At 35.1% G+C, this 19996-nt stretch overlaps 1 protein-coding gene across 2 annotated transcripts; it reads right to left on the bottom strand.

Moving 5' to 3' along the window:
• Positions 1 to 7076: 7076 nt before the first annotated feature.
• Positions 7077 to 18888, bottom strand: ehf (ets homologous factor). 2 transcript variants are annotated; one of them, XM_039656909.2, is made up of 9 exons: positions 18752 to 18888; positions 11928 to 12030; positions 10783 to 11040; positions 9932 to 9988; positions 9742 to 9801; positions 9544 to 9612; positions 8103 to 8132; positions 7708 to 7903; positions 7077 to 7608 (listed from the first exon to the last, which is right to left on the bottom strand). In XM_039656909.2, the coding sequence occupies exons 2-9, from the start codon at positions 12019 to 12021 to the stop codon at positions 7509 to 7511; spliced, it is 864 nt and encodes a 287-aa protein (XP_039512843.1). In that variant the 5' UTR covers positions 12022 to 12030; positions 18752 to 18888; the 3' UTR covers positions 7077 to 7508. The 2 variants fall into 2 exon arrangements, with proteins under 2 accessions (XP_039512843.1, XP_039512844.1); XM_039656910.2 differs by having other exon boundaries at positions 9742 to 9798; positions 18752 to 18837.
• Between the last annotated feature and the right edge of the window lie 1108 nt (positions 18889 to 19996).

Genomic DNA, 19996 nt, shown 5'->3' with positions numbered 1-19996 from the left:
AAATAAAAATTCTGTCATGTGTCATCATTGCTCTAAACCTGTATTAGTTTCATTTTTCTTCAGAACACAAAAGAAGATGTTAGTAACCAAACAGTTTCTGGTCCCTATTGACTTCCATAGTATTTTTAATATTTTGATGTGTGTTCACTTGCTTATATTCATAAAATAATACCAAAGTTTGAGATTGAGAAGAAGAAATGCAACATTTTATAAAATCTCATAAAAGCCCGACAATGAGGCTCCAGTTCTTTGCCACTTGTTAGAATTTTTTTGTGAAATAAAGGCATATTTGAGTCATCCTGACATAAATTGTCCCTTTATATAACTGTTAAGTTAAATTACACTGCTTGCCACCTCAAATCTGCTGTGGACTGAAACATAAAAAATATTTCACACATACTTCGCAGCCAATGTATTTTTATTCTTTTTGTTAAAAATATCTGAAGATGTACTGATGACTCGTATTAACAGATTACATTTATGTTCCACCGTATCAAGTTCAGCAAAGTGTGAATGCCAACCTTTGTGTGATTGTCTCATACATTTATGTGACTCACACTTAATATATAGGTGTTTGGTGTATTATGGTTACCGTCAAAACTCTGTTTGGGTGTCTACAGGTAGCTCAATAATAACAATACAAAATGGAAACATTTGTTCCACTCAATCTCAAAAGTCTTGAGAGATTTGGTTCACTCAAAGTCATAGTTTCAGTCGTATTATTGCTTTTCAGAACTTTACGTCACATTATTATCAGCCTTTCTGGAATGAAAAAATACCTTTGGTCAATTTAGGACTGTCGTTTTTGTTTCTGCTTATGTATAATAATTTTTTATTTTCCCAAAGATTCTGGACCAGGATATAAGTAGGCCTGGTTAATGAAGATATTTGCATGGTGGGTTATGCCTAGTACGCAGGGGAAACCCCTCTCAGTGGAATGAGGCTCTTACAGGAAACTACAGCTTCTCTGCACAGGTTTCACCTGTTAGGTGTGTAATCACTTGTCATCATGAATTAAATTAAACACACAATATGTTGAGTTCATACGTGAATGGGATGAGTTGTTGTCCACACAAAATATGCAACAAATGTATATGAATAAATGTTATTGATAGAAATATAAACTATACAAAAAGGTTAATTAAACAAGTGTGATAGCGGATCTGGATCAGGAAGTATGCCTGAAAAGCATATCTGACAGTAAATATTGCATTTATTCATGCAATGGCGCTTTCCAATTTTATCCGGGTCTTAAAGGGATAGTTCACTTTGAAATAATTTTTTGATATGTTTTAGCTTACCTCAAGGGAATCCAAGATGTAGGTGTCTTTGTTTCCACAGTATTTTCAATTTTGGTATTTTTAGGTCAAACCGTTCTTGTCTGTCAGTCATATAATGGAGGTCTATGGGTCCTCCTCAAAGAGCATGGATCAGTTGCAGAGGTTTGATTTGTTTGCCAGGAGAGCATTACATTAGTACAGTCTGGATAGAACAAGCGCCTGGACAAGGAGTTGTCAATTTGTCAAGGAGAATCAATTGATTGATTGATTGAAGGAGTTGTGATAGGAAGGGCCTGATCCTCCAACGCATTCTCATCCTAGGGCGTCATCTAACTGACGCTTTTGACAATGCGTCTAAATCCGACGCACATGGCACCCTTTCGTGTCAATATAACACGCTTCGGTTATGGGTAGGTTTAGGTCTGGGGTAGTGTTAGGGTTAGACCACTAGGAGGTGCCTTCTGGCCCATATATATCCGCGTCTCATATTGATGCTAAAGGGTGCCATGTGCGTAGGATTTAGACGAATTGTCAAAAGCGTCAGTTAGATGACGCTTGGGATGAGACCGGGCTGGATGTTGTATAACAACGTGGCAATGTGGTCTGTAAAGTTCAATTGATCATCAATCACAACTCCAAGGTTCCTGGCTGACCTTGATGGAGATGATAGGAGTTGGTTGGGACCACAAGCAAATCTGTCTTCGCAAGGTTTAGTTGAAGGTGGTGGTCCTTCATCCAGCCAGACATGTCTGTCAGGCAAGCTGAGATGCGAGCAGCAACCGTCGGATCATCTGGCTGGAATGAGAGGTAGAGTTGTGTGTCAGTAGCATGCAGTGATAGAAAAAAGCCATGTTTCTGAATCACAGATCCTAGTCAGAACAGAAGCAGAAGTTGTCCAAGCGGGATGTTTAAGTGGAGAAAAGAGTTGCACTGTTAGCATAGTGTTGAGAGCTGATCATGTGGAGGGAGTGTGGATGAAACCAATGAGGATAGGCGAGAGGGAGCATGGTTTCGCCAAAGGTGACCTGTTGAGTTTGTGTTGTGTTCTGAGGGAGATTGAGGTTGAGAGTGAGAAGGAAGTGATCTGAGGTGTGCAGGGGAATGACCAGCATATGGTCAGAGCAGTAGTGTGTGTAAATAAGGTCTAAAGTATTTAAAGAGACAGCTACAATTTTTTTTTAACTTTGTCCGAATTTACTCACCACGTTAGAAACATTTATGACTTTGAAGAAGTTTAAACTATAAAGACAAATAGGCGGCTGGTTGTTTTCTTTCATGCAGTTAATAAAGGGATAGTTCACTTTGCAATTAAATTTTGGTATGTTTTAGCTTACTTCAAGGGCCTTGAGGTAAGTTAAAACATACCAAAAATTAATTTTAAAGTTAACTATCCCTTTATTAACTGCATGAAGGGCATCCAAAATGTATGTGTCTTTGTTTCCACAGTATTTTCAATTTTTTTTTTCATTTTTTCATTTTCATTTTTAGGTCGAACCGTTCTTGTCTGTCAGTCATACAATGCAGGTCTATGGTCACCACCTCAAAGAGCATGCACAGGAAAGTCCAAATTAAACATGATTTAATGACTCGTAAATGAATAAAAGACACGAAACGAGCGGTTTGTGTGAGAAAACGAACAATATTTATATAGTTTTTACCTCTTGTAACCACAAAAACAAAATAAATACTGTTTGTTTTCTCACACAAACCGCTCGTTTTGTGTCTTAGGCCATTGATCTGTACTTTTATTCATTTACGAGTCACTTAATCATGTTTAATTTGGACTTCTCTGTGCATGCTCTTTGAGGTGGTGACCATAGACTTCAATTATATGAATGACAGACAAGAACGGTTTGACCTAAAAACATCAAAATTGAAACTACTGCCGAAACAAAGACACCTACATCTTGGATGACCTTGAGGAAAGCTAAAACATACCCAAAAATGTATTTCAAAGTGAAGTATCCCTTTAAAACAGATGAAAAACCTTCAAAGAGTAAGATTTACGAGCTATATTCAATATAGTCATATCAAACGACAGATTATTGTGAGGGGAAGCTACGAGATAAGATGGATCCAGACTACACACAGAACAAACACAAAGCCTCCCCTGATCCAAAATCAGCTGATAGAGTCCCATCTGCTGCCACTGTCTTTACAACTGTTGTTATCTGCCATCACTTCCTTGTTCTGAATGTTGCATCTGATGATCAACCTGCTTTAAATATTGAACCGTCTGAGTAAAACACACATGGCGCAGTCAAATAGGTACATAATCAGTGTAGTGTCAAGTTCAAGCATGTAAAACAGAATGCTAATGCTATCTTTTGCAAAGGATTAGGGGTGAAATTTGATGAGACGTGCAAGTGTGTGAGCAGCCAAAGTAATTTTAAACCAGAATTTTGTATTTCTTTTCAGTAAAACTATCCTTTAGTGCAAGATAAATGTGCTATTTAATTGAATTAAGTTTCCAAGTACTATATAAATACTTACAATTAGATTTAAAGTGAGTCTTTATTTGTATTTATATCACACACACTTGCATGTAGTTATATACAAGCGTTTTTTCTGCCCCAAAATAAGAATCTGTCGTGCATGTGTCAGGTGTGACCCCGGCTCGACTGAATTTATTAGCACGTCGGCCTGTGATTTGGCTGAGCAGCGTGTTGTGACATGCACAGAAGAGCCGGCCATCTTTCTTTTTACATTTTTTGCTCATTCCAACACCAGGCAGTGTGAAACATGAAAAGCTGTCAGACATACCATTCATTTTCTCTATCACAGCCTCTCTTCTCTCCATGCCATGGCTTTTGAGCGTAGTATCCATGGATTTCATGTGCAGAAGCTCCATGCATTCAATCAGGGTTTCTCATGCTTTGTTAAACCAAACGCTCCTTTCATAATCCTTCACCAACACCATGCACTATGAGAAAGAGGAAATAATAATATCAACAACAATAGACCAAATAAAAAGCAATTCAAGATGTTGTCATTGACCCATAAAGCTAGTTACCCTAAATAAATTAGCCATTCATTTTCTTTAACCTTCACAGACCCTTCACCCACACTAGCAGGTATAATAAAAGCCAAAAATAATTGTATCATAAATTATTGTAACTCTAAGTTTATATGTAAATTAAATCAATTAAAAATCCAATGCACAATATTTTTAAAACATCTTTGATGATAATTTCAGCATAATATTTTACATTTAAATTATTAATATTTTAAATTGCATAAATCAAAAAAATACTTTTTAAAAATAACTTATTAGGTAACACATTATGGAATAACATATTTTTAAATGAACTAACTATAATAAAATGTTGTTAAAAATTGAGTAATGTTGGACATGAATTTGTAATGAATGAAAAACTAATGAACATTAAACTAGATTAATAAATAAATATGAAATAAACACACAAAATTAATATTTCATTTCAGCTTACCCAGGAAACCTTTCTCATTTTTATTTAGTTTAAATAACTGATACTAAAACTGAAAAAAACAAACAAAAAACAAAGCTATATAGACATTTTTAAAATTGATAAAAATTACAAAAAAACGAAAACTTTAACAAAAATTATAATGAAAACAGAAACTATAAATTATTAATACAAACTATAATATAGTATCTTAATGATTCAAATGAAAATATTTATATACGAGTGTAAAAAATAATCCTGTAAAAAAACGGTAAACTACTGGCAGCTGTGGTTGCCAGCATCATACTGTAAAAATATGGTGTGTTACTGTTTTTTAAATAAACAGCTAAATACCGTATTATCAGCTACAGTATAAAACTTGAATTAACAGCTATATGCTCTAACACAAAAACAGTAACACACCGTAAAGTTACGGTATGATGCTGGCAACCACAGCTTCCGGTAGTTTACCGTTTTTTTACAGGATCATTTTTTACAGTGTAAAATTTTATTTAACAGCTATATGCTCTAACACAAAAACAGTAACACACCGTATAGTTACGGAATGATGCTGGCATCCACAGCTGCCAGTAGTTTACCGTTTTTTACAGGATTATTTTTCACAGTGTATAGAAGTGTTTTTCTGCTGAGGCCGTGCAGTTCCTCCTCAGACCCCTAGGGGTCCCCGGTTTGAAAACACTGGAACTAACGCATTAGCCACAAAACCCCTCAACCAGAGGTTTAGGATTCAAAGTTACAGTTAGGATTCTTAAGTGGATTATCTTGAAATAATAAACTTGTTGACAAGCATTGTTCGCTTCTCGTTTGCAGCTCCGGTGTCTTGCTTTACAGGTCCCCTTCCATGATAGGAGCCCGTTTTCTTTATTTGGAGATAGGGAATGGAGAGATAACACAACCATACAGTGACACATTTTGTGGGTGTGGATAAAGATAAAATAAATCCCTGTGAAATCAGGTTTATGAAGAGAACCATAATACTCCAGAAAGTGATGGGACAGAGTTGGAAGGTGAGAGAGGGATTTGCCTATGACAAATCAGACAGGAAGACAAAGAGTGAGGCCAGGGAGTGTCGGCGGCTCTTATCTCACGGAGCAGCAGGGAGCCGTTTATCTATTGTCCGGAGGTGGCAGCACTGTGGCCGTGACACGCACGATAGAACAATTAACTCGCTGGCATTTCGTCTTATCTAACATAACTCAGCACTGACAACATCTTTGGCCACAGCTGCTGCAAATCATTAGCTATCACTGTCATCCGAGCAACGAAAAGGAAAATAAAAGACTTGCTTTGACATCCAGCATTGTCCCCGTGTGTGAAGGGATGAGCCGTTCCCAAACTCTCCGGGACATTATTGGCCACTGGTTCAATCAGGTTGAAATTTATCTTCGATGTATAAGTCAAGTCTTTTGGAAAGATTTTTTGTCTAAGGGGCCTATCATCAATGCAGCACCAGCCGCGACTCAAGCCTTTTTTTTGCTAGTTTCAGCCTGACGCAGTTATCATTTTTACGTCCTGTGCCACTTTTGCACTTTGTGTGTTCATGCGAATCGTTGGTGCGTCGCTACTTTGAGGCAAATGAAATAAACTGCGTAGTATTTTTTTGTTATTTAAAGGGTGTATTAGTAATATGTGCGGTAGGTCCACAATGCGCGTACATTCTGCTTATTACACACACACACCGAAAAAAATAATATGCTTTATCAATAAAATTGTGGCAACATATTACAAGCAATATTATTAATTAAATTGTACAAATTAGAATTAATTAGAATATTAATTTGATTTAATATTACTCAATTCTAATTTGTTCAATTTAATAAATAAAATTGCTTGTAATCTGTTGCCACAATTTCATTGATTAGATTAAGCATATTCATTTTTACAGTGCAGTATGTACCTTGCGAAGACAGTATTTTACAATGTTGAAAGTAACTTTAATCTTTCTTGCATTCTTCGGTGCGTTCACAACTTGAATATTTATGGATATAATATTTAGGATTCATGTAATTCATAGAAAATGTTAAAAGTATTTTTTTGGTGCATGCCATCTTGGATAAATCTGTACCAATCAATCTGTACCAAAAATGTATCAATCATTGTGATGTTAATTAATGTGTCCCTGACAAATAAATAAAATGCATGCAAAATGACTCAATTAAATGTTCTGTGTTTGCCCCGAGGAAATAAAAGCTTCATTCAGTGTTTTAAAAAATTGTTTTATTAGTGTTTAATTGCAAAATGCACAGTCTACTGTATATACACGCATTAATAAAAACTTGAAATTGTGTATTTTTCTGGTTCATGATGTGTATTGACAGTCAAATCAATAAAAACCACAACCTGTTGGTACTTTTTTTTACATTTTAGTCCTTCATTTCAACTCCTTTGCTGTTTTACTATAGTAAAAGTCTACTCAAAGAGTTCATTCTACTTGCATTCAAGACAAATTTAGCCATTTAAAAGCCAAACTGGAGTCGTCCTCGGGATATTTCTCATTCTCAAAAGCCGGTTAACATCTTTTCACAGTATTCAAAACTGTTGCGCTTTAAATTCAAAATTATAAAAAAAACATTGGTATATGTTTAGTGTAAACAAAGTGTTAAAGAGCATCTAAAATAGTCAAATAACAGCCACAAGGTGACAGACGAGTACACAATTATTATAAACACAACATCATAGTCCCATCTCTTTAAAAAAATGTATATATATATATATATATAGAATGGTCACAATATTATAAATAAGAGTTTCACTTGGAAGCTACATGTGAAGACAAAGTCCTTCACTTCTCAGACTCTCTCCAGCCTCGAGCGTTTCGGCCAAACTTATAGACAAGTCTACGTCCATCCACACGTTCCAGAATCTCTCGTTTATAATAATACCTTTGGAGGTGAAAACAGAGAGAGATAGAAACATGTGAGGACCTCGGAATATTGATCAGAATCGTTTAAAAAGTTGCAGAACTCCAGGGAAGATGTTACCTCATGGCTCGACTGAGTTTCTCATAGGTCATACTGCTGTTATTTTTTTTCTTGCCCCAAAGCTGAGCCACAGCTTCTGACTTGAGAAAGCGGAAAACCCCTTCGGAGCGATCCTCCCATTTGATTAGGCCAGGGTTACGCTCGGGGTTCAGGAGGATGTCTCGGATGAACTCCCACAGGTGCGTCCCACGAGGGTCTGTTGAAATATGAGATTGTGTGAATGTAGAGAATGAGAGACCAAAGGAATCTAAAGCAGTTTAAAAAAGTACATCCACGTGCCAGAGGTTTCGGTATGAGCTGCTGTTAGGTTTTCAAAGGTGTGAAGCTCAGAGCACATTAACAGAAAAAAAAAAACCCTTTAGGGAAGTAATATAATTAATAAACTGTCAACTCACTGTGTCTTTTGACTTGTGACCGTTTGGGATCTGAAAGGAGAAAATAGAAATGAAACCATATTTATTAAAGGGACATCTGACATTTCTTTTTGGACCAAGAAACTCCAATAACTCTGAATAATAACTCCAGTATTAGCTTTAAAACATTTTATGGCTTTCGAAGAATAGTGCACAAGTCATATATGAGCTGTGTCCTAAAGCTTAAACATGTTGCCTTTGGAGGATGTATTCCAAGGTAGGAAGACATTAAAGGTCTAATAAATCATCTAATAAATCATCGGTACCTAGTCAACCGTTCTCTGAGATTTATTTTTGTGATAATCGAATGGAAAAAGTTTTATCTCTAAAAACTGTTTAGCGTATAATGCTAATCCTGGGTATTTACTAAGTAAAAAGAAATCGCTAGTTTCTACCACAAACAAGGTTCAAAATAGCCCCACACTAACACAGTAACATAATGAGGGTCCATACATGCAAAATGAAGCATTGAGATCTTTGTAAGTGTACAGACCGTTTAATAAGAAGATACTTTATAAAGACAGTTCACTTCGAGTATACAGACAGGAGCCATCTTAGAAAATAGTCTCAATAAGTCGATCCCCGAACGCCGTTCATACAGTTCAGAAGTTTGCTGAACTTAATACAGTTCAGATCACATTCGTAGTTTGACTTGTCGTGACTGTTTTCCAAAGATGGCGCTGCCTGTATACACGAAGTGTGTATATTCACTACTCTCTGCTCCTAATGCGTGTGCACTAACTTGGATGGGTTAAATGCAGAGGACAAATTCGAAGTATGGGTTACGAGCCCGTTCTCATCCCAAGGCGTCATATACGACACTTTTGCAAAAGCGTAAACATCCAACGCTCATGGCACCCTTTGGCGTCAAATGAGACGCAGATATATATGGGGCAGAAAGTGCCTCCTAGTGGTCTAACCCTAACCCTACCCCAGACCTAAACCAAAGTGTCTCATTTGACGCTAAAGGGTGCCATGTGCGTTGGATGTTTACGTTTTTGCAAAAGTGTCGTATATGACGCGTTGGGCGGAGAATGCGTTGGGGTTACCATACTTGGCTTTCGCTTCAAGTCACTTTAAGGGTGCTTTGATGACCTTTTTGTAGTCCAGTTGGTATTTGTTCCAATGCAATTGTATTCTAACTATGAACATTAGTATGTAAAAATATTTATTTGCAAGCGGATTAAAACGGATCTATTTATATATTTATATTCATTTGGCAAATACATTTTTATCTGTTAATGCATTCCCTTGGAATTAGACCCATAACCGTGTTGATACACTTAATAGATTTTATATGCATCAGGATAATTGAACAACAAATATAAGCATTACCACCATACCACACCACACCATGGCATAGAGAGGAAGCAATACTGTTTTTAGGATTAGCTTCAGGACAGTTCAAATTAAGATTATTTACCTGGGCTTGAGGGAGCCGGTGAGGTCAGTGTAATGTTGGGCTGGAATGAGCTTTTGATATCAAACAGTTCTGAGGAAAGAGGAAATATGACACAATATTGTCAAACCATCAGATTAATATGTGCATAAATAAACACACATCATCTTGTTTTCATAGGAAACATCTAAATCCCATAAAATGAAATAAAAAATAAGGTACCTGATGGGCTGTAAAAGCTGGGTTCTTCCTTGAATGGGAGGATTGAACATGGGAAATCTGCTGAGGGAATTGTAAGCACTTGGTCACACAATTGCGACATGAGAAGTCCACAACTATTTAAAGAGTATTGGATCGAATCAGAACTTTATGGATTAAAACGAAATGAAAAGCTTTTTCTGTATTTACTCACCATCTATTTCTGTTTTAATGTCCCCTGGTATAAACATATCTGTTTGACCGTACTGACCTGTGAGACATTAAGAATAAAAGAAAAACAAAATGAGTGTCTAAAAATGTCTTCAAAACAGAGTGCATGTTTTGCAACGACTATCATCAAATTTCCAAGTCATTCCTGCATCATGTCGTCTTAAACCAGTTTAACTTGCTGGCATGGTTCTCACATGTCACCTCCATAAGCTTTTCTTGATTTATTAGGTTTAGTAATAAACTGTAATGAACCTCTGGGTCTTGTTAGCAGCACCCCTCTGGATTCATTATACTGTTGCATAGTACATGAAAATGTACAATTCATTGAACATATTTATTTCTCTAAAAACAATTTCATGGGAATATCTATGGGTGAATACTGGGTGAACAATTCCAATGTACTATACCAGATTGAATCCAAGAGGGACAAATGCTCAGTGGCTGGACTTCACTACAATGAGCATAAATCTTTCCACAAAAGAATATGAGAGGAGAATGGGATCAGCAATGGACCACGAGTTGAGTCTCATGTCATCTGAAGTAATTTGACACCATGCCCACAAAGCTATGGATTCAACCTGGATTATCATCCTTTATCTGTCTTGAAACAACATTCCTATAGCAAACAATCGTAAGATAAACCCACACAACCGCAACTGTTTTCCCTAACCCAAAACCCATAACCATAACACACTCCATGTCAGAGAGAATCAAAGGGAGACTACCGATTGACAAGAAGGACCTAACCCAAAGTCAACCCTTAAACCCAACCATGACTATATCAAGAACAAACAAGGTTGTTGATCCAGGACCATGTTCTAAATGACATCTCACCGTTCCACTTGAGGTCAGTCAGGCTCTGGAAAAGTATAGAACCTACGGATCCGGCCGCCCGGCTGAAGTCTTGGAAGCTCATGTTGCACAATTGTCTCCCGTCAAAGTCAAAGTTCTGGAAGGGAATGTTGGTGGCATCAATTTGGTGCATGTCTAGCGTCTGTTGGAGCCATTCCCACACCTGGTACTTGGTCCAGTTCTGTGGGTGATGATCCTGAGACCAGAGCCGGCTTGTGTAACCGGATGTTACCATGGAAACTGGGGATGCAGAATAGTTTCAAAAAGGATTTAGCAAGTGTCTCTACTGAAACCTTGTTTATGCTGGTTGGTCAAGTGGACAAATACTGTCACATTTGATCATTTAAGTGAAGACTTTGATTTATCTAGTGTGCACCAGATAAAACCACTAAGTGGAGTAGAATGAACTATGAAGCAAAATGTTTCTATGCTGGTTAGGACCTGTTCAAGCTGGAGGACCTGAGTTTGCTGGTGAAGTCTTTATTGAAGCAGGTTGACTAAGGAAGTCTTACTGGTTTAGCTACAGCAGAGGTCTTCAATCCTGCTCCTGGAGACCATTGGTCAGTACCTTCAATGTTTATTTCCAACCTGCTTCCACAAACCTATATGATTTGAACTTGATTAGTTGGATCAGGTCTGTTTGATTTGGGTTGGAGCTAAACTCTGCAAGATAGTGGGTCTCCAGGACTCAGGAGTTGGGTTGAGGGTCGCTGAGCTAGACTTCAGGACAGTAGCATCACATGTGGGGACCATCAGATAACATAATATATACTGTTGAGCAGCTAAACAAGTCTTTTCCGCAGCGGTGAAACTAATATTCACTGAAGAAGATTCAGTTCCACACTGTACAAAGCATAAAAAGCACCTCACATGGTTTCTAGATAAGTATGAATCACTTTCACTATCTCTATCACGGTCCCCTGTGCATGTAACTGATAACCTGGTAACTCCAGCAGTGACTTCTAGAGTAAATGATTAACCTGCCAGAAAGAGTCTCCGCTGATTAGTGATAAACGAAACCTACAACATCAAATCTTAACTGGAATGACACTGGATGGCAGAATAACCATAAGTGCACCTTCTTAGTCTCCTCAATTCATGGTGTTTCAGATGAAAAAGAAATTTACCATCATTGTAGGGGGTCATCCATGAAGCAGGTAGCTGGTTGTCGATACTCGCAGTAGGGGGGATACTCATGACACCGCTGGCCTGAAGAACCATGATCCAGTGCTATTGAACACAGGATATAGAAAAGAAACGTGTTGCCTTTATTCACCCAATGTAACTTTGGAAGATCAACATGAACTAAAAGAGTCTAACTTAGCCTCGAACATAAAGTTGATGCCTTATAGCTTGTTCCTGGTGGAAATCGATCCAACAACTGATTTTAGCCCAAAGCCTTATACTGAACCTTATACTGAACTCCCTACAGCACACTTGACAACATTATTTTTATGGTAAACATACATACAGCATCAAAAATGGACATGTGATTAAAGTATAGACGTTATTCTAGTTTTCAGGTTTGATCAGAAAGGAAAACAAAGGTCTTGTATGTACAGAGGGGTAAAGGGAGGGGGTGAAAGTTGCGTGGGCGTCCTTCGTGCTACATTCAACCACACATGCAGATACATTTGCACAGGAATGTGTTAGTGTATCTAACTGCTTTGCATACATAAAGGTCCACCTGTCCTTCAGTTAAACAGTTAGATCAATGGTACAGTCATACGGTGAACTTGTGTCAGCTTTGTACAAAGCACTTTTTTTAAAATCATCTGTTGATGTGAATGCATTTGTGTCGTAAGTTCCAGGTTAGCTAAAAAACTACAGCACAAGTTTTTGTACATAGGAGCCCAACTAGAGCATAATCTAATCCCAATCAAGTATCCTGAAAAATTGATGGTCTTTTAACCTTTATAAAACACTATTCTAAAAAAAAAAAACAATTTTAAAGCAACAGCTAGTAACTTTTCCTCTGCGTTCGCCCTACAGGTTGGAAGTGGAATTGTCCATTACCGCTGTCGTAAATAATTTAGCCTACTGTCGCGCACACACACTCGCTGTTTATCCAGCACTGGCTTTGGAATGAACAATGTCCACAGACAAGGTAGAGTATGTTGGATTATTTCATGAAATTATGATGTATTGCGTCATCAGAAACAAAGAAAAACAAAATAATGACTATTGTAACGCTTGGCGTAAAGCAAGACAAATTTGTAGTTTTCTTATGTCTCATTAGAACTACAGAAACGCGACCCGATCAGGCAATCTTACATAGCAGATATAGGGCCGCAAAGCGGAGGCATACTGTAAGTGCCTTTCACCCTGTTACGACTTGATGAACCACTTAAACGATTTTGGAAACATTATTTTAAGGTAAAAAATCGTACTTAGTGTTGCTTTAAGTTATAGTCCCTGTTCAAAAACTAAATTATGCAGTTTCCTATGATAACTCATATGTTCAATGAAAAATCCAGGATGGTTGGTGGCACAAGCGACATGTATAAATACAAATACAAAAGTATTTTATGCTATATTTGTATATTTGATGTATTTTTATGCCTGATTTTACATTGTTAGCTTAGCAATATGCTAACATAAACTCAAAAGAAAACTATTGTCTACAAAACTATTGTCTAAAACTATAAGTCGCAAAAGAAGTGCTATTTTTGTAGTGCACGGACTTGCCGATTCTGTAGCTGCTTCAAATTGTTCCGTAGGCTACGAGGTTCCATGATGTTGTTTTATGACTTTTTGGATTTTTCTAACTTTCATTTTTCTAACTTTATTTGTGGGATCAAAAGAAATGTAGACGATGTCAAATGTAGACGAATCAGGACGCTGCTCATTTGCATAAAGAGAAACCTTTCTCAGCTTTGTTGCGCTTAACATCCCTGAATCATATCACCATGCGTCAACTTCCGCTCACGTTGTTATGTCCGGTTGCTTTGACGCTTCGAGTCGCTATTATTGTGAATGTCCACTTATCAAGAAACATAGATCTATAGAATTTGGGTAACACTTTACTATACGGGTGCACTAATAAGCATTAATTCATGCTTAACTAATGCACAAATAATACTGAATTAATGTGTAACTAATGATTATCTAAGCTATTCATTAATGATTACCACATTAGGAACTAATTAAGAGTCTCTAAGTTTAATGTATTAGTTCATACATGAATTGTTTTTAATTAAATATGTAATTGTGGATTAATTCCATAATAACTCCTTTTTAACCCTTTGATGCGCAAGCTATGGATACCCCTTCTAATGCGCAACATGGGTCTAAAAAGACCCGTATTCATTTCCTATGGTATTTCAGTGATGGCTGAGTGTTTTCTTTGCTAATCTTTAAAATATATGTATTTTATCATTTGTTATTCCAGGTTTTCATTAAATATCTTGTTTTTGATTTCCACAAATCATTGGGTTTATGTTTCCTTTCTTACTTTATAAACAAACACAGTTTTTGTATTTCTACATCAATTTTACATACATGGGTCTAAAAAGACCCGTATTCATTTCCTATGGTATTTAATGCATGGCTGGACTTTCCTTTTTATTTTTTGAGATCAATTTATTTAAGCATTTAATATTCCATTATCTATAAATTTCATGATTTATAAATATTTAAAAAATATTTTTTTCAATTACCAAAAATATTTTTTTTTTCATTTTTTTTCTAGGTTTTGTGTTACTATATCAAATGTACTTATCAAGCATAATAAAACAAAAGAATAAAGACAACTTTTTGTTAAATTAATCATCTTAGAAGTAATTTAGACAACACATTTAACACTTGAAATGTTTATTTGCCACTTTGTCTCGCATAGCATTCACATGTCACAGATAACTGATAACTGATAACACTGAAATTGAACTGTGGTGTAGTGTAACTGTATTGAATTGTGGTGAATGTGATCAAAGAAAAGAAAACAGAAAAAATAAAATCACACTGGTACAGCGGCATCTCAAATTGCCATCTTAGTGCTTACATGCCTCACAAATGACAACTACATGTTTATGCTCCTTGCACACAGGCCTGGTGCTCTGGGAACACCAGCTGCTGAATTGTCTGTCTTTAGCAGAGCTGGGCATCATTTCAATCATAGAATGATTTCAGTATAAGAATCATTTCAGCATATGAATGATTATGAACTGTTAGGCCTACTAAATGTAAATAAGCTTTAAAAAACAATCTTTTTTTTTAGTGTATAGTTAACATTAGCTAGCTAGAATATGTCAACAGCTAGCTAGCTAATAGTATTGGACATGTTTCTCCTCACAAGTAATTTCTCACTAGGTTTACAAGGTCAAGGTAACCATAGCCTAATATTGAGATATTATGTTGTAATCTTTTACAATATATAAAAAAAATGTCTGTGGTTAAAATAAAATAAGATTAATAATAATTTTTGACCCATGTATGTAAAATTGATGTAGAAATAAATAAATAAAAAACCTAACATAATGATTTGTGGAAATTAAAAACATAATTTAATGAAATTATAAAGATATTTAATGAATACCTGGAATAAGAAATTATTAAAAAACATATTTTAAATTAAAGATTCAGCAAAGAAACACTCAGACATCACTGAAATAACATAGCAAATGAATATGGGTAATTTTAGACCCATGTATGTAAAATTGATGTAGAAATACAAAAACTGTGTTTGTTTATAAAGTAAGAAAGGAAACATAAACATAATGAGTTGTGTAAATCAAAAACAAGATATTTAATGAATACCTGGAATAAGAAATGATAAAAAAAACATATATTTTAAAGATTCAGCAAAGAAACACTCAGCCATCACTGAAATACCATAGGAAATGAATACGGGTCTTTTTAGACCCATGTATGTAAAATTGATGTAGAAATACAAAAACTGTGTTTGTTTATAAAGTAAGAAAGGAAACATAAACCCAATGATTTGTGGAAATCAAAAACAAGATATTTAATGAATACCTGGAATAACAAATGATAAAATACATATATTTTAAAGATTCAGCAAAGAAAACACTCAGCCATCACTGAAATACCATAGGAAATGAATACGGGTCTTTTTAGACCCATGTTGCGCATTAGAGGGGTTGCTATACAAAAACTATTTTTATTCAAAAAGTAAGAAAGGAAAAATAAAAATAAGGATTTGTGATGATCAAAAACAAGTTAATTGAGGAATACCTGGAATACTGAATGATGAAATTAATTTCTTGCAAAGATATAGAAAATGAAAACTGAGTCGGGTCTATTTAGACCCATGTTGTGCATCAAAGGGTTAACTAATAGTGTTAATTAATATGTTAAAGGAGCCAAAGCCTTGTATTTCAACTTCCAGATAATATGACAGGTACACTAATATGCATTAATACATGATTAATTACTACATTGTTAGTGCAAATTCATGTGCAAATTACTAAATGACTAGTTAATAATGATGTGCCCCAACAAGTAAAGTCATAACATAGTGATACCTTTGCAAATCATTAGCTAATGATTAATTAAATCAGGCAACTGGAAGTTTGAAGTGCATAGCTTTGACTAATTGTGGTAATTAACATATTAATTTACATTATTACTTAATAAAATATGCTATTAAGGAATTAATACACAATGACACATTGAATTAATAGCAATTCATGTATTACTTAAACTATTAATCATATAGACTCTTTATTAGTTGCTGATGCAGTAATCATTAATTAATGGATTAGTTCTTGAATGAACATGGGGTGAAAACATGATGCTAAACATGTAAATGTTTTTTTTTGTTTTTTTTTAAAACTCAAATTTTTTCTGTGAATTAAAAAAAAAACACGATTCAGCAGGGTGCCGGTAGCAATGACTATAATCAATTATTTACATGGAGTTTATTGACATTCCAGGGAAGGCTTATAAACCTGTTTTGTTTGATTTATTAGTCAACTGTAGAAAATTCTTGTTTATGCTAGCATATAATACTGTATGTGAACAACCTGTGTTAGCTCTGCTGACAGACTTCCTACTTGAAATCTGACCCATATTTGTCTTTTTATAGATCCAAAGATGACCTAGCACATCATTTTATGGAATGTTTATAAAACTGGGGGGAGCTATGCTAACAATAGGCCTAGATAAAGTTCACACCTACAGCAAATAAAGGATATTAAAAACTTAGCATTTAAAAAACTTCAACCACAGCTTAGTTAAGCTAAGCTAAAATTAATCTAAATGTTTCAATGTTCTGCTCACTTTAAAATTATTTATTTATGCTGCCTGAAATATTTAAGTGCAATCAACTTGGATGTTTAAGTCATTTCAACTTAATTTACATTAAACTGGCTTAAAAACTGAGTTGAATACATAAATAAAGTTGAGTGCTTTGTTGAGTTAAAAACAGTTATAGACATGTTGTAAACTTGTTGATCATGTAATTTTACAGTGTGTAGTGGCTTATACTTATTTGTTTTATTAGTAAAGTAAAAGTAGTAGTAGAAACGAATGAATTAATTTGTGAAGCACAGAACTTTCACAGATCCCAGTTTCCGATTATAAATGGACATTCTGTATAATTAAAATCTGTTTAACAAAGTGAGAATCTACTTTTTTCAACACAAAAAAATCAAATTACTAATGAATTGCTCTTTGTCTTTTAACTGGAAAATCAGGTTGCCAGTTTCTTTCCACTATTATGAAACCTATCTGATGTATTCATCCCAGAATGGTGTGTTATGGTGATGTCTACTGTAATGTATGAGGAAAGGAAATATATATACACACATCTATTGGTGTTTTTTTTACATTCCTTACAGTGACTAACATTTCCTTCACCTGTCATGTATAGCACAATAGGGGGCATTTACACTCAATTTGGTTGTGTTGTTTATAGCACACTCTAAAAAATGCTGGGTTGATTTAACCCAACTTTGGGTCAAATATGGACTAACCCAGCCGTTGGGTTAAATTTTTACATTACATTTTTAACCCAACATTTCGGGTTTGTCCATATTTGACCCAAAATTGGGTTAAAACAACCCAGCATTTTTTAGAGTGCATGCAAAGGGTTTCCCAGTTACACACACTGTAAAAAAATATTGTTGGTTTAACTTAAAAAAGTAAGTAACCAGGTTGCCTTACATTTTTAAGTTGCTTGAACTGGAAAAAGTGAGTTATACAATGAAGGAGATTAATTTAATCATCAGAAACTCAAAATAATAAGTTATCTCAACTAAATAAATTATTTAAGTTGATTTGACAAAAGAAAAAATGTTGTGATAACAAATCTTGAAAATATTTTGTTTTACAGTGGGTGCCACTTTCACACAATGTCAGTGCATTACATACAAATAATCAAACCAAATGGCATCTGCAATTTTAGAATTTTTTTTCTACAACTGGTCCCATTTTTATGGGATGCATAAAGTCAGTTCCACTGAAATAGCTTTAACTGAATTAGCTTTTTTAATAAATTTGAACAGTACATTGTTATATTGAAAACCTTGCTTAAAAAAAGATTATAGACTTCTAAGAGTTTGGGTTAATTTCAATATTCCTCCACTGAATAAAAAAAAATTTTACCTTAATTTTTAAGTTCAACCAACTTAAATGTTTAAGTCATTTCAACTTAAATTACATAAAAATGATTTGAATCGTTTATAACATAAAAAAGTAGAAAATTGTTCAATTTTATCACAGTGCATCAAATAGTTTTTGATTTTGAACCCTTTTAACGTGATTCTGTGTAAAGAAAATGAATTTGAGAATGCTGCACATATGCGAGTTAAATATAAATAGAGAGTAAAGGCAAAAAAGGCACGAAATTCACATTTTTATTTACGACTATTGATTGTCACTTGTTAAACTGAATTGTTTTGCATCATCTGAGACATCACTGAAGTGCACGAGTGAATGAAACCTGTTCTGCAGAGAATCAAAGATAATTAAAGTGCGTCATTTTGCTCACCAGAGATGATGAATGTGTTCCAGATGGACTGCAATGTCTTTTTCTTCTCTCTCTAAAGTTTTCACCGTCTGTTTGGGAGAGAAGATTTGAGTTTAATGGAGAGACTGCGTTGTGTACCTGTGACACAGTTTAGGCCTGCCAAACTTCAGTGACGGAGTGTGACCTCGTTCACCAATGAGGATTTTTATTCCGTCTACTTCCTGTTGCTTTGATTGGCTTCTTTCATGTCAGGTTGGTTAGTAGGTATTTGCATAGCGTAAGAAAGGTACTGTTGTAGCAAGTCACTTTCACTATGAACACACCATCAGTCTCTCTCTCTTTCTCTCTCGCCCACACTCTCACCCACATGCTTCAGCAATCTTGCCAGTAATTAATCTATTGATGTTTAACAACAACTGAAGTATCCAGTTGTCCTTTTTTTAACGTATTTTTTGTTTTGTTTTGTTTTTAAGGGAAAAAATTAATAACAGAGCCTCTAAACAAAAATCTCATAAAGCATTATGGCAAATAAGCAGATTTATTTTGAATCACCAATCTGTAAATTTATTTTAGTAAAACCGAATTGTTTTTGGTATTGCGGTAATGACGATTATTTTATTTTAAACAATACAGTAAAAAAAGGTAGTTGTCTTAAAAATAAGTTTAATTTTCTTTATGCCTTCTTTTTGGTTGCACTTTATTTTAAGGTGACGTCGTTACATTGTACTTACTCAAATAAGCACTTATTTAATATTAATATTAATTAATTACGTAAACTAATAATAGTATATTATGTAACCAACCCTTAACCAAGCCATAACTAAAGTGTATAGTAAGTACATGTAGTAACATGTAAATATTTCACCTTAAAATAAAGTGTTACATTTTTTTTTTGTCATGAAATATGATCTTATAGCTATACTGTTAAATTGCTTTTTCGTACATATATCTAATCAGCCAATTACATGGTAGCAAATCAATTCATTTAAATTTTTTAGCTTAACTGAACAGCTTCAGAGTTTGGTTATTTGACTTCTTTTGGGTTGAATGGTGGCCGTCTCACCCCATAGTCATAATTGCGGGTGTGATATGTCCCCATTGAAACATTTCGCGCCACGGATGTACCAATACAAACAAAGAAAACATCTCCAGTTAAATCTAGTAGAGCATTTGTTTTGTTTGTTTATTAAATAAGAGGCGATCTGAAGTGTGTTGTTTTTGAAATCAAGTGACCAAAGTGCTTGTTGCCGCTGCGATCAGTGGCAC

The sequence above is a fragment of the Pimephales promelas genome, chromosome 25, assembly GCF_988280905.1.
Source record: "Pimephales promelas chromosome 25, fPimPro1.hap1.1, whole genome shotgun sequence".
Classification (NCBI taxonomy): domain Eukaryota; kingdom Metazoa; phylum Chordata; class Actinopteri; order Cypriniformes; family Leuciscidae; genus Pimephales; species Pimephales promelas.
Note: the sequence above shows the minus strand (reverse complement) of the source record. Positions and strands in the feature narration are given on the sequence as shown.

Excerpts from the sequence above, each read along its gene's own strand:
- ehf (XM_039656909.2), bottom strand. The coding sequence starts at position 12,021 with ATGGTTCTTCAGGCCAGCGGTGTCATGAGTATCCCCCCTACTGCGAGT. Across the intron at positions 11,041-11,927 it reads GATGACCCCCTACAATGATG|TTTCCATGGTAACATCCGGT; the intron begins GTAAATTTCTTT and ends CTGCATCCCCAG. Across the intron at positions 7,904-8,102 it reads GTCACAAGTCAAAAGACACA|ACCCTCGTGGGACGCACCTG; the intron begins GTGAGTTGACAG and ends ATATTTCAACAG.